The 16446-nt window shown below is 32.9% G+C and overlaps 1 protein-coding gene across 17 annotated transcripts in view; it reads right to left on the bottom strand.

Annotated features, from left to right (window-relative positions):
* PCDH15 (protocadherin related 15) overlaps positions 1 to 16446 on the bottom strand; it is a 729696-nt gene that overhangs the window by 306065 nt on the left and 407185 nt on the right. For 15 of the 17 annotated variants that reach the window (XM_060118371.1, XM_060118174.1, XM_060118091.1 and 12 more), the window contains 3 exons: positions 11534 to 11740; positions 1984 to 2118; positions 378 to 527 (listed from right to left, as the gene is read on the bottom strand). In XM_060118371.1, the coding sequence (XP_059974354.1) occupies positions 378 to 527; positions 1984 to 2118; positions 11534 to 11740 (492 nt within the window). Of the gene's footprint in view, positions 1 to 377; positions 528 to 1983; positions 2119 to 6290; positions 6312 to 11533; positions 11741 to 16446 lie in introns of all 17 variants that reach the window. The other 2 variants (XM_060118067.1, XM_060118005.1) reach the window with 1 other exon arrangement.

Genomic DNA, 16446 nt, shown 5'->3' on the forward strand with positions numbered 1-16446 from the left:
AGTCCTTTGTATTTATCTGCAAAGGAAATTTAACCCATTTCTACAGAAGTTCAAAATAATTTGAAGTTCTAAGCTACATGTTTAATGCTTGAAACTTCAGTATATTAAATATATGCATTATATTAATTAAATATGTTCAATATATTACATTTTAAAAATAACGTATAAAAGGTCAAACAGCTATGTGTACATCTAGTTAATTCTACTTTAAAGTCCATGTAGATATACTTTCATTCAAAAAGTAAACATAAATTTAAAGCTTTTTAAGCTAAATTATGCCATACAATAAGTCTGAAATTCACTTTCATTTCTTCAGCAATGTCTTCACCAATGCGCTGTATAATGCCCAAGGAAATAATTGTTTCAAATATCCTCACCTGTATGACACTGTCCCCAGGGTTCATATCTGTATAAACATAGACATCATAGGATATTTCAGGGAAGGTTGGAGTGTTATCATTTGCATCCATCACCCGAATATTGACAATAACTGGCTCACTTTCTTGAACACCATCAAATGCCGTTATCTTTGGGGATAGAAAAATACATTTAATAGAGAATTCATGCAAATATAAGCAGTACAGAATTAACTCCTACAATTTAAGAAGTTTCTCATATGTAACTTACAGTTTTAAAAGGGTGCTGAAATGTTTGCTGATAAATGGAAGTAATAAAACTATAATAGTACATATAATCAAAGTTTTAATGTGCTAAGAAGCAATTATGGAGGAGTCTGCTTTGTTTTTAATGTATTGAATGCAAGCACATTTTAAAGAAGCTGATATGTAAAATGTCTTGGAGGCTTGAAATGGCCAATAACATTGCTAATTCTTAGGAGTTAACTACTATTTAACCTTTAAAAAATTAATAGTAAAATACTCTCCACTTTCACATGTTTTGTTTACAATGCAACAGTTGCTTTTACAGCCAACATACTTACATCAGTCAAGAAAATAGGTGCCCTAAAAATGTAATATCATTTTCTAATAATTCACAAAATCATAATTTTTAAATGACCCATTGGCATTTGTTAAGAGTGGTATCTTAATTACGTTATTAACTTTTAAAGAAGGTCTCACCAAAAAATCAGTGCTATAACACTACCATCCTCGTTCTGAATGACTTCTGAAATCCACTCTGTATCTAAGTTTTAACTGGGGACTTTAGGTTTTCTGAAAGCTCTGAGTTTGCTGTGTAAGTTTTTCCCGAAAAAAACCCTCCTTATATAAATTCCATTACCTACCCTTTTCTATCAGCTCATTTTCCCCCTATATTTGAATAAAATCTAGCTCAGAAATTTGGATAATGAATAGAACTTCCTTTTTACCTCTATTCAGCTGCCAACTTTTCTCTCTCTCTCTCTCTCTTCACTAACCAAGCCTACAAATTCTTGTTGTGGGAGGCTGTCCTGTGTATTATAAAAGGTTTATCAGCATCTTCAGTGTCTACCCACCAGATGCCAATAGCACCTCTTCATAAGAGTAATACTCAAAATTCTTTCCAGAAATTGCAAACAGATCCTGGGGAAGGGCAGGATGGGGAGGGTGGTGGGTGCAGGAATCATCCGCAGTGAGAACCACTGGCCTAACCCTATGACAAAGTTAAAAATGCAATAACAATAAATAAATAAATAAATGTTAGAAAATAATTTTTTTTTATTTTGTTGATTCTACTTTATAATATCTCAATTTAAGTCAATCATGAGTGTATGGTGAAGAGTGAGCTTCCCATTTTCTTGTTTTCATTTCAAAATTTGTCTTTCTTCTGTTGGAAAGAATGGTAATAAACTACACAAACTTACAAACAGAAAAAAAGAGAAATACGTGTGAAGAATTTATTATTTATATTCTCTGTTATTACTTGAAAATTTTGCATTTTCCTTTCAAATCATTGACCTTTTCAGTTTTAAACAGACACCGCTTTCTCTTGCATACGTATATATGTACAAATATATTTATATACATATATATGAAATCTCTTTACCGAAAAGGTGTAAGTTTGCTGTTCTTCCCTGTCCACTGGTTGAAGTAAGGTGAGGTAGCGAGTGATTCCAGTCTGCGTGACAGTGAAGACTGAAGTATAATCATTCAGAAAAAGGTGAAGCTCTGGGTCTTTCGTCTTTAAAAAAAAAAGTGTCATTATTTATAATGTTAATAAACAATGCATTTATTAGTTCATTACCTGGAAATTAATTTTTCAAATTTATTACAAAAATACATAACTGTATTCAGAATTTCTAAAGAAAAGAAAGATTTAACTAGAAATTTACTCATAATTGCACAAAACTATCCACAATTACTCACTTTGTGGAAAATAAAATACTTAAATAAGTACTAGTATAATTAATGTGAATAAAAGGAAAAATAGTAGGAAGAAGAAGATAGAAAACAGTCCATTTGAATATATTCTTACTGATTATTTAATATCAATATTTTCCAGAACTTCACTGGACTCGAGAAATAAGAAATAAATACAAGAAAAGGAAATTGGAGCCAAGAATTTTAGCTGTAGAATTTTACAATTACTTCATTTGTAGTAATAAACTGCACACATGCATATTATTATCCTGTCCTCATGTTTAATGTAAAATAGAAGTAAAATTGGTTATGTATAATTCATTACCTATAAATATTGTGCTTATTCTTTCTTATTTTAATGTTGTAAAGATTCTCCAAGGGGAAACATAATATTTATTTTAATTAAAACATTTCAGATGATTAGATTCAAAATATATGAATTGACAGACACGTGTCTGAAAAACGGGTTTAGAAAAAATTATATATACATAAAAAGGAAGTGATTGCAAAAGTTCAAAACACAGGTAATTAACTAGGCCTTGGAAATCCTTTACAATCTTATTGCCATCTCTGAAAGATAAGGTATTAATCTCTGCAATTCAGAGAAAGAACAAAGACATAAAATGGGTAGGCTTGGATTGGCGTCTGCATAGTGGAATAGCAAGGAAGGTGCAGCAAATAAAATGGGAATGTTGAGAGAGAGTGGACTACCAGGAAGGCTGTGAAAAAACAGGAACAAGGATGATACAGCGAGGTAAGGTGTTTTACAGATTATGGCAACTTTTAAAATATTATGGTGTGGGGCCTCCCTGGTGGCGCAGTGGTTAAGAGTCCTCCTGCCGATGCAGGGGATACGGGTTCGTGCCCCTGTCTGGGAGGATCCCATATGCCGTGGAGCGGCTGGGCCCGTGAGCCATGGCCGCTGGGCCTGCGCATCCGGAGCCTGTGCTCCGCAACGGGAGAGGCCACAACAGTGAGAGGCCCGCATACCGCAAAAAGAAAAAAAAAAAAAAAATATTATGGTGTGAAATGTGATTTAATATCACAGACTTCTAAGTCTGATATCAAAGGCTGAAGGCGGAGTAGAGAGCCAGGAATTGTTAAACACATTGTCGATTAAAAAGAAAAAAAAATTAGAACTCATATTTAAAAAATTTCTATGTAGAAGTGAGAAAGTTGAAATGCATGCTACTATATTAAAAGGTTGGCATGATTTGATCCACAAGATACTTTACATCTACCTAAAGTTTCAATATGTGTATACTTCAAATAACCTTGGAATGAATGGTTTCATTTGAACCTGACACAAGTTCTGTATTTTCAATATCTTATTAGGAGATATTATTTAGCTATATCATGGCAGCTTCCTTGTCCACGACTTTGATATAAGGTCAATGTGCTACATTTATCTCAGAACACTAAAAAAAATAATACTATAGATAATAATATCTGTTGGTCCACTTATAAAATAATTAAAGTTGTTAAGAGTTGTAAAAAAATCAAGAGGCTTCACACTGATATTTTCCAATGGGCATTCAGCTGTTTTCATTTCAGTGTCATGACCCTAGTTTCTCAGCATGGCTAGGAAGTGGGGTATTTTGGTTAATCAAATATGTTAGTTAATAAAAAGTTAAATTCTTTTTTTTTTTTTTTTTTCTTTTTGCGGTATGTGGGCCTCTCACTGTTGTGGCCTCTCCCGTTGCGGAGCACAGGCTCCGGACGCGCAGGCCCAGCGGCCATGGCTCACGGGCCCAGCCGCTCCGCGGCATATGGGATCCCCCCAGACCGGGGCACGAACCCGTGTCCCCTGCATCGGCAGGCGGACTCTCAACCACTTGAGCCACCAGGGAGGCCCTAAATTCTTTTTTAAAGTAATTTATAAAACACACATTAAAACATATTTTTAAACCACATTTTTGGATTCTTATTTTGTTATACTTTAGAGCCAATTGTAATCTAATTCAATTATTATTTTTAAATGATCACAAATGTTAGCATACAGTTTCAATTAATTTAAAAAAACTAAATAAATATGAGCGTCTGCCTTTTTAGTGCTTACCTTTCATTTTACCTATCAAGGTAAAATCATTAGGCTTTTAAATTCATATTTTTTTTCTGTTCTCTGAACGTACCAACAATGGTGCCAACAAACACAGCTTCTTTTACACATATATTTACACTACGAGTAATCCAAGCTGAGCAAGTTTTGCTATGTGATTTGCTTGCCAAATATTTCCTTCTTTCCTTTTGTTCAAATCCTTCAGTCATTCTCTACTTCCTTTATGACTAATCCTCTCTCAATTTCTCTTCTTCCTTTCAACTGTAGCTTCTGTTAGTAAATTTGTTAGATATATTCATTCATATACTCACCATGTTTTAGGCATTTTTTTAATGTCAGGTACTGAGATACTGCAATACTGTAATGAGTGTTGGGTTGTAAACCAATGTATGTATATGTGACTGTAGTATGATTGTGTCACAAACCACACTATGTCACAAATTTATGAAAGTGACAAGATTTTCATTGCCAAGCGATTCCCATTCGAAGATGATATACACACCAGGACTTCATAAACAGGCTCTCTCATATTTGATAACCAGAAACACTAAAGTCCTTTTATAATTTAATTGTCTCCATTTCAAGTCCTTTTACAAAAACTAGCTAGGGACTAAAATAACATTTCCCAGAACTGCAGGCTGTTTTATGTAAAAAAAATAACAGAATGCATAATGTTAGTGTTGTACATGGCATCTTACAGCTTATTCCAATCTGCCTTGCACAGTTAATTTCTGATTAAAATATAACTTTTGAAGTTTATTAATATTTAAAATAATAACTTTCTAAAATTTATATATGTATATAGCATGCATAGATGCTATTGGTAAATGTCTGGGTATTTAAGTTTAAGAATTTAAGAAGGCAGACTTGGAAATGTTCAGCTGGTTATCACTCAAAGTTTAATACCTTAGATTCATTTGTAAGGATAATACTAGTTTCAGGTGTGGTGTACTGAGTGTAAATGGAAGATAATGCTCTGGCTTATTATTCTGATAGGGACAATATATTTTATGTAGTCCTTGTGTCTATAAATTTATTTAAAATAAATATTAGTTTTCTAAATCAAAATATACACAGAGGGCTGATTAATATAACAATCTTTTTCCCCAACATAAAGAAATATTATTTTACTCTAAAGTATACATTCAGTATATACCAAAAGCACAATATATTACTTTGTTAATTTGTGTATTATTTTCTGGGAGTGTAAAACAAACTCTGATATTTATTCACAGCACAAATAAAGTGAATGCAAAAGTAAACACATATACAAACACAAAGGTAAACTAACACATGAATGTAAAATTTAAAAATCTCATCATATAGAAGAAATATGTTCAAATATGACAGTCTATTGGATTTAAAACCAATTTTGGGTTTCCAATGAGACTCAAAAGATGACATCACACATACATACACACACAAAATTATATGCATCCTCATATATATGTACATACAACACAGAAATGTATATGTGCACATACATACATATGTATACTTATGAGCATACATATAAATTACAAAGCATAACAAGAAAATGACAAAAAATTTAATCGCATCTGCCAATTTGAATTAGTTGACAGTAGTTCTCTGAAGTACCTTATTCAAAAGGGTTCGACCCTAAGATTAGAATTTTTTCTTAAAGAATGCAATGATGAATTATTAATGCTTCATGGGCTAAAAAAATTAATAATTAAATAAAGTTTGTTTAAGTTCACATGCAGTTTGGATTCTCCACAATTTCATACTACTACAACCAATAATATGATGTAATAAATTTAAATTACATATATATTTTAATAGTTTTAGGTCTTTATAAGTGATAATGAAGTAATTGCCTATTTTCTTTTTTTGTGTAGAAAGGAAAAAGAACAAGGAAATGAACCACAGCAATTAACAAAAGAGCAAACACAAAATTAACACCTAGTACCTACAGGAACTCCACCAGGTGGAACCTATATGCAAATTAAACATTAAATTAAAAAATGTAAATATAAATGACCACAAATATATATATGGCATACAAGTGTACACTAGAAAAAAACCAATGAACCACAAAACAAACAAAAAAAACCTTTTCCAGTTCATTTAAACTAACAACTTTTTCGAAGGTGTATTGTTTTCTTAGTAGTTTGACACATCATAACATATATATGATAGTATAACAATATTTATAAAGCATGTAAGTACATTATACCTTTATAAGTGTATTGTATTAAATTTCAAGGATACCTTTATTTTGAAACAAAACACTATATAGGGATGCAAACTGACTTGGAATTATAAGTGGATCATTGCCTTTCTGCAAGCTAAATGCATAACCTCTGTTGATTGTTATTCCCTGTTATTTTTTTATAACTAGAATTCAATAAGCAACTTTTAGTGGTTCTGCCACTGAAAACCTGGTGGTTTCAGACATGCCTCTTTTGCATTACCCGTTTTATGTATATTCTGGGCTATTATGAAACTGTGAAGTAAGAATGGTTGAAAAAAATTATAAATATGATTCATATATATATTACATATGCATGTATAAATATATTTTGATATCTATATATCTAAAGGAAGGAACATTAGTACAAATATTTTTGTCTACTTTCTTTTTCAGTTTTACTGTGACCCTTAATATTCCTTCTGACTCAAAATCTAAACTGCTAATAACACCGCAAATCACCAATCTCTGCTACTAGTTCCTAAAACCTTGTCTTACTTTCTACTGAATTGAAGGAAGAAAACAACTTCATTTTTGGATAAACAGATCCAAGTTTGTCCCCTTCTTGGCATCTGCCCTGTGGCTTAGCTGTGTTCAAGAAAACCACCTCCTGGAATTACTACTTCTCTTTCATGCCTGATGCTTTATCTCTGTTTCTGTTGGTAATACCTGTATGAGGTGATGTGTCTTTGTCCTTATTCTTAAGTCCTTTATCCTTATGCTGATTAATTTCACTAATTCTGACATTCAAAAACTACTAGAATTTACCATGCAGTAAAATTCTTGCCTGCAAACTAAAAGGGCCTTGAAGTGTTCTTTTTTTAATACAGATCTTAAAATAACCTAGCAATGAACATATTTTACTTTTGAGAAGTAAAGAGAACTTGGCCTGGAAAAAAATATGATTCAGAAGGACATAAATTCATCTTCAAACACATAATGACTAATCTAAAGATTTATTCTGTATACTGGCAAATGGAAGATATAAAGAATAATGTTTGTTACAAGAATGATTGTTTCAACTTAATGTGATGAAAAGCTTTCTAGTAATTAGTTGTCCAACCATGGAATGGGCCATATTGTGAAACAGTTAATACAATACCATTAGAACTGTCAATACATATGCCAGATATTCTCATTCCTTTACTTGTGCCTGAACTTATTAGTTTATTAAACAATTACTAGAACATACTAAGTTCTGGGAACTGTATTAGATCTTCAAGATACAAAAGTTATTAAGATCTAGGACCTATCCTCAAGGGATTTAAATTCAATGAGGGAGAAAGACACACACAATGATGTAAATATAACTTTAGAGAAATTCACCAAAAAGAGACATGCAACTCAACTAATAGAATGCATAATCTAGAAAAGATTCTTAAATGAGGGTATGCCTGAGCTGAATTCCAAACACTAGGCATGTTATTCAAGCCAGTTCATGCAATGGAAGATGAAAGATTTCAAAAAAGAAAATGTAACAAACAAAGTAATTAGATAAGCAGTAGTTTGGTGTAATGCATGAAACCACAAGTAGTTGCTAAATGTAATAGGTGAAGCAGAAATTTTCAGAAAATGAGGCTGCATAAATGTTCAGGTATCAAGTAGCAGAAAACCGTGCACATAGGCTTGAAATTTCTTCTGCAGCAAGTCATGAGAGTATACTAAGTAGAAGTGTGATATAGTAAGATTTGAGCTTTGAATAAATCATTCTAGTGGCTGAGTGAAAGATGGCTTTCAGTAAGAAAAAAAATGGGAGCAAGAAGATTAGGAGGCAATTTTAATAAAAGACAAATAGGTTGTAAGACTGGAGAGAGAAAAAGAGAGTCAAGAAATATTCAGAGGACAAAACAGGAAGAATTTAAAGATTTCTTAATTGTCTTGAGTAAACAAAAAAATCAAGGATGACTCCTAGGTTTCAAGCTTGAGTGGCACAATGAAGTGTAACATCAATTCCTGAAGAATGGATTTTAATATAACATTTCACATAGTATAGGGAGTTGGATTAAATGATGTTTAACATTCTATGGACTTATTTAAAGTATAGATATATCGAAGTTGTATATGATATTTTAGAAAAATTTGTCACTAAGGATTAGATATACTTGTTCAGTTTCTAGGGACCTAATGACAATCACTCACTGCAGATGATTTTAGAAAGAGGATGGGCCTAAATAATAAACAAATGGCCGGATAGACATTGTTTAATCACTTGACATTTCTGTAAAACATAGTAATTATGCCACTCTCCATGCACATGGCTTTATCTAAGGGAAATTTTCTCTCCCCTCCCATCCGCACCAGCCCCAAGTGAAGGAGCAGGCCAAGGTGGCAGTGACTGCTACCATATATCTTTTTGGGTCACTGGCATTTGAACAAAAGGCTGCAACTGGTAAATATAAGGCTCACAGTGTTATACTGCTATCACAGGGTAGAACCAACAGTCAAGCCCAGGTCTATCTAACTCCAAGGCACAAACTCTTAAGAACCATAATGTGCTGTCCCATCCCTTGGAAACATTCAGAGCATTTAATAGGCTAACTGAATTGTAAATCTTCAAGAGCAGAATTCTAAGTAGTGTTTTCCAAAGGTTTCAGATGCAGGAGCTCTCTCCACCCTAACTCAGTAATACCTTGAAGTTCCACTATCCTTTACAAAGTCCCTTAGAATGCAATTTTAACATTTGTAATTTTAAAGTGAATGACAATCCAGAAAAGTAAGAATGTATGCAAGCAAACATAGGGCTTAGTATGCAACCACTAAACAATATAAATGTACCAAGAAAGTACAAATACATAAATTTTGCCATATGGAAAAACTAAAACTACATTTTTTTTTAGGATTTAGCTTGTGCCAACCACTGTGTTCATGAAGGTGTGACTTAAACTATTAGAAATTTCCAAACTGACTAGTCACTGCTTAAAATATGATTATGCATTTAAATTAAAAACATGAAATAAAATCCACACCAAAATTTGTGGGACATAACTGGGCCTACAAAATATATTAGCTTAGCCAGGATAAAACTTCTTAAGGTGGTTCTGTGAGTTTTCTAGTGAGTATTCGCTAAATGACCTGTGACTCATGAAACACATTAAACTTCAGGAAATCCCTAAACACTCTGTGAGGTGGGATGTGAAATTGTGTATGTATACGCACTATTCTAGGAAGAAAGTCTATAGCATTAACAGCTGTTATCATAGTCAGACTACAGTCAGACTGTATAAAATAGAAAGGGGCTATCTAGACTAGTGATTAAAATCAATGACTTTATTTCCATTAGACCTTGGCTCAAGGTCTAACTCCACCATTTACTAATTCTGTGATCAGAGTAAGGCATTTAAAATTGCTTCAAATTTAAGGCACTTAAATTGCATTTAAATTTCTCTTTCTGCAATATGCAAAATTGCATCTATTATCTTTGCTGTGAAATTTAAGGGAATTAATGCAAGATAAAGCATTTACTATATTATCTGTCAGGTATTAAGAAATCAGTGTGAGTTAGCTATTGTTAAAACACATGATGAAAGAAAATGGGAGAGACTAAGAAGGGCAAAAAAGGTAGGATGAGGGAAAAAAAAGAAAGCAGAGAAAAATATAAAGAGTAAAATAAAACACCTGGTGAGAAGAAGTGGAGTGCATGCAAGAGTTATCACCGCCTCTGCTAAGGGTTACAAAATTTTCCAGAAAGAAAAGAAAAGAATCTGGAAGTGCTCTTGTAATTTACTAAACTGATGACAAAATTCCATGTAATGAGATTTTGGGGGATGTTCTAGAGCTGTGCTGTCTAATTAGCGACATGTGACTATTCACATTTAAAATAATTCAAATTAAACAAAATGTTAAAATTATGTTTTCAATCTAGTTACATTTCAAGTGCTCCATAGTCACACAGGGTTAGTGGCTACCGTGTTGGACAGAATAGCTACAGAATATTTCCATGACCACAAAGTTTTATCAGATGCTATTGAAAGGGAAGACATTTCTGGGTCAGGACTTTGTAAGTTGTAAGTGACAGAAATCAGACTTAATGTATGTTAAAACAAAAAAAGATATTTGGGGAAATACCGTGGTAGGTCAGAGACAAAAAGGAAAATTTTTAAGGATTCATATAGATCTGGGGATATTACAGCCTAAAAAATTGGGACTCAGTAGGACTCCTCTCTGTATGTCTCTGTCAGGCTTCATTATCTCCCAAAGACATTGGGCTTTCTCTATGATGTCAGCAAACTTGGTTACAATGGCTTCAGATTCATTTCCACTTCTTTGATACATGATGCCAAAGTCTTCCAGCTCCAATTTTGTTTTCCGTTCAATTCCTGGGAGGACTTTGACTGGACTGGTAAAAATTTTCTGTCCACTCTTTGTAGCAATCACTCTAGCTAAGGAGGTAAAATATTCTGATCTGCCCAATCTGGACAATTTCCCACTCCTTTAGTGAGTGTCAGTACCAGAAAAACAGAGGACAATGATGTATGGAGTGGAAGAGTGTTAGCATCAACACAGCCATTGGCAAAAGTGTGAGCGGGTCAGCTGCCGCAAAATGTGTTTTCTTTAATAACATAATGTCAGAAAAGTCCCCCAAATCACACTTCAGAGCTACCTTCATGATTTTTTATACTTATTGTGTAACGTCATTATTTTTTCCTATTAGTATTACATAGTTTAAAGCCAATGTTAATTAAAAAGACTGCCCTCGTACTTTAGCAAACTGCAAGAGAAACATTAATTTTCTCCCTTATACTGAATATCTGTAAACTGAAAAAGAACAGTTGCTGAATTCAAATTTACTTTTTTTTATAATAACCTTGATATGGAATTAAATTACAACCCTAAGACTCTCATTTATACTGACTTTTTTTTCTATTCTATAGCTCATGCAACCATGTCTTTGTAATATCTCCCACTGGCATGAATATAACAAGAGATGTGTTAGCAAAATAAGAGCAAAAATTATATTTAACTTACATCTTCTATATCCTTGTCCAAAACTACAATTCTTAGAGGGGTGGTCAAATTCATACTGTCAGAAATAGTTGCTCCCACTGGGGCAGATTCCAGAATATAGCCTTGATAACTGGGCATTGTGAAATATGGGCTCTGATTGTTTTCATCCAGTATTTCAATATGCAGACTGGCAAAAGCAGGAAGAGGATGACCATTGTCCTGTTCAGCCTAAAAAAGAATATAAAAGATTAAAACATTGTATGTTATGGAATTCTTTTGGTGTGCTATTTTTCATACTATATGTAGGAATTCTCTTTTAATCTGGTATCATTACAGAAAGGACTACTTTAAAGTAAAGGACCCTTAGAAAACATGAGGAAATAAAAGTCCAGAGAGGCTTGATCAATTTTTGCTTTCCTGTCCTCAAACCCAGTGTATATTTCAAAAAAAAATCATTGCAATAAACGTTTGTACCTGTCATGGCATATTATTAGAAAAAATAATAGCACTTAAATACATTTAGATAGAAAATTGAGAAGTGAAGATATTTGAGTGAATTGCTGATAAACTATTTAAATAAAAGACTGAGACAAATATTCATAACTCAAATAACATATTGTGTTTATTTTTGCCTCTTCTATGTCTTCTGGTTCCACGGTAGTAATTAAATCCCAAAATAATTCATAATTCTACATACAATTAATAGATTAAAGCTATATTTGTTGCCCATGAAAAGTCCTCTAAAGACTCTTACATGGGACAGAGAAAATTACAATAAATTATTTTTAGTAGAAATGGAAATGTAAACATTATTTAACCATACATATGTTATTCCAGTAAAATTAATATTCTTGTATTAGGAGTATGTTTGTTTTCTTGTTTTTTTTCCTCCTATTCAGTTTAAAAATTTGATGACAATTTATATTTCCAATAAATTTTCTAAGGAAATCTCCATATGGTCATGCTATGAATGGGTGAACACCAACCCTTAACACCAACTCTTGAATTTCTGTTTTTGAAAAAATGCATCTTATTGTATAGCAATCCAAAATTTTTATTTAAAGGAAGATTTTATCACAACTGATTTCTAGAAAATCTCTTCCAAACTTTAGAAGAAATCATTAATATAATTCAATAGTATATATATATATATAGATAGATAGATAGATTCAAAATCTGTCATTTTTTTATTGATATGTTCCCCCATTGCTGCAATAGTTGTATTTTGAAATCAACTAAAAGTTAAATATTTTATTTTAAATCCTGGAGTGCTTTCCTACATGTAGCAGTGACATTTGGCCATGAAGGTTTATAAGCAGTTCAGATAGATATCTCTGATTGTGCATTATTGGGCTTCTGGAAGACAAGTTTTCACTTTTTTCTAGTTGTAAGTTTTAGTGTTTCTATCAATTGAGAGGGTATGTGACAAATCACAGTAATGTTTGGCAGAACCAGTGAGTTTGCACCAAGAAAAATCACTTCATGTTATTAGTAATATTAAAAAAAAATTGAAATATAATTTATGCTAATTACTGCATTGAAATTATAGTAATTAATAAACCCATTGTTAAATAATATTATATAAAGCATTGTTTAGAAAAAAACTACTTATCTTTGCTTTTTAAATATTTTGATAACTATTTCAATATATTAGATTTCCTTTATAATGTTATATAGTTTATTTTATGCATTTAAATTTTCATCTGAGAACAGATTGCTAGAGTGGTTAATGGTACAAAATGTTTATGAGCCCCTGCTCTGCATTAAAGACAATAGTCCTGGAATAATATGTAGCCTTTTCTGTAACTTTGTATCCTTCACTCATAACCATATGTGCTCCTGACCATCAGCATGGATAAGCTGTTTCTGTATCCAGTGGTCGTGATTAATTTGTGCTGAGACATGGATGTTCTTCTAGGAGTCCCCTCTGTGGCATACAGCAGGCTTTCTGGACACAGTTGACCAGAGGAAAAGGTACAGTCCATGACTAGAAAACATCATCTTTCACTGTAGGAAGCTAATTGGTCCATAACGGGCTCCAGCCCAATGACCTGGATCTAATTGAATCAGGAACAGTTCACACATGCTAGTCTCTCTCCCCTTATTTTGTATCTAATTGTTCTGAAAGTCATTAGGTTATGTCCTGGACACACTAATAATGCTATGAAAAGTCACAGATTTTATCATTTGTCCCCTTCCTCCAATAAACACACACAATTTATGGATGGTGAGAGGAAAACAAAAAGCAAATTGTGTAACAATGAAAGAAGCTTTTATTTTACATTCAGCTCATATGATGTTAATTTTTACTGAAAGCTGGGAAGCCAGAAAAACATGTATTATTTGCATGATGGAAACAAAGTGATCAAACAAAAAGAGAAAGAAAACTCAAATTAGATCTATGGAAACAGCTGATTTGCCCATATCTTTAAAAATAACATGTAAAGACTCTGTCTATTATTTCCCTAACATTAGTTTGTTGTTAATATAAGTAATATTTTTGGATTGCTACTACATATTTTGTCCTCTTTGGGGTGTTTTTTATGTGCTAACCACGTATCTGTCCCCAAAGTCCACATTCTTAATCTCTATGCTATTTTGCCCCTCTAAATATGAAAATATATACTTTTGTGTTGATGCAAAAATAAAAACGTCAATTTTATGTTTAAGGCCATACCACATGTAAGTCACAGACAGAGTAGGGCCCAGACTCAGGTCTCCTGATATACGAGAGCCTACACAGGGAAATTCACCACATGATTCTCTAATTTAGAGAATGCAAATGAACATCCAAATGTAAGATTGATGGGAAAAATTAGTGGCAGGAAAGAAAATTAGTAAAGTAGATATTCCAGATTGAATTAGAGATAAAATATGTCACTTAAAACAAATTATCATGCTTTTCTCTTTAGAAGGTTCATGCACGAAACCTATCATCCAATCCTCTCTTCTGTTTAATATAAATAGGAATTATCAAAAGTCTTACTTATTCTGTTCCCCTGTAGTCGCTAGTAAATGAGATGAGAAGCATAAAAAAGCAGGTCAAATGAAACAAGGTAGTATTTAAAAAATCATCTAATCCCATAAGACAACTTTATTTATATCTACAAAGTCTGTAGTTACAAATTAAACATTATATTTAAAAGCCAGGCTTTGCTTGGAGAATTTCTGGGCATGAGTCCCATTTTCAGTAATGAGACCAAAGTAAAACTAAAGCCAAAATGGGAGAAGTATACAAAATATACTATTTAGTTACTTTGGAGAGCAAAACATTAAAAGAAACAAGCTACTCCATTTTCAATATTAAGACAAGCAAATATTGATAACCTCTTAGCTCCTTGAACCAGAGGACGGAGAATACAGACTAACTTTTGTCCTACTGGCTTGTGGCAAGCAATGTAACAAATTCCATGATCTCTAGTATGAACCCTTTAAAGTAGATACAACAATTTAGGGGAAAAAAAGAAAATAGGAAGGATATCAAGACATTTAAATACATTCTAGGAAAGAAGAAATAAATAACTTTTTTCCTGGGAAGTCAGGAATTATTTATTATGCATCTATAGTGCCCACTTTTTACATTTTTGTGTTTGCTTTTGTCTACACTCATTCTTTCCAATTTTTCCTAAGCCCACTTCAGTTAGGCTTTTGCCCCACCACTCAAATACAGCTGTTCTTGTCAAAATTACCAGTAATTCCTACATTGCTAAACGCAATATTTATTTTTAATCCATATCTTACTTAACCTACCTTCAACATTTAAAACATTATTCACTAGTCTTTCAAGACAACACTCTCTCTTGGTTTTCTTCCAATACTACTATCCGCTTCTCCTCATTCTCATTTTCTGGTTTCTCCTTTCTTCTCCAACTTAAAATTGGGGTGGCCCTGGAGTCAGGTCTTAGTCATCTTCTCTTCTTCTTACTCACTTCCTTGCTAATCTAGTCTAATCTCATGGTTTTAAAAATCTCAGTAACTAACCCTAAATAGTTATTTCTCCAAAGAAGACATACAGATGGCCAACAAATGCATGAAAATATGCTCAACATCACTAATTATTAGAGAAATCAAAACTACAGTGAGGTATCATCTCACACTGGTCAGAATGGCCATCATTAAAAAATCTGCAAACAATAAATGCTGGAGAGGATGTGGAGAAAAGGGAACCCTCCTACACTGTTGGTGGGAATGTAAATTGGTACAGCCACTATGGAGAACAGTATGGAGGTTCCTTAAAAAACTAAAAATAGAACTACCATATGACCCAGCAATCCCACTCCTGGGCATATACCTGGAGAAAAACATAATTCAAAAAGATATATGCACTGCAGTGTTCATTGCAGCACTATTGACAATAGCCAGGACATGGAAGCAACCTAAATGTCCATCAACAGAGGAATGGACAATGAAGATGTGGTACATATATACAATGGAATATTAGCCATAAAAAGGAATGAAATAGTGCCATTTGCAGAGATGTGGATAGACCTAGAGATCATCATACAGAGTGAAGTAAGTCAGAAATAGAAAAACAAATATTGTATAATATCGCTTATATGTGGAATCTGGAAAAATGGTACAAATGAACTTATATTTAAAGAGAACAAAGTTATGGATACCAAGGGGGGAAGGGAGGGGGTGGGATGAATTGGGAGATTAGAATTGACATATATACACTACTATGTATAAAATAGATAACTAATGAGAACCTACTATAGAGCACAGGGAACTCTACTCAATGCTCTGTGGTGACCTAAATGGGAAGGAAATCTAAAAAAGAGGGGATATATGTATATGTATAACTGATTCATTTTGTTGTACAGCAGAAACTAACACAACATTGTAAAGCAACTATATTCCAATAGAATTTTTTTTTAAATGTCAGTAACATAATGACTCCCAATTTCTATCTCCAGCTTGGAGTTCTGAAAATC

This window comes from Mesoplodon densirostris, chromosome 1 (assembly GCF_025265405.1).
Source record: "Mesoplodon densirostris isolate mMesDen1 chromosome 1, mMesDen1 primary haplotype, whole genome shotgun sequence".
NCBI classification, from domain to species: domain Eukaryota; kingdom Metazoa; phylum Chordata; class Mammalia; order Artiodactyla; family Ziphiidae; genus Mesoplodon; species Mesoplodon densirostris.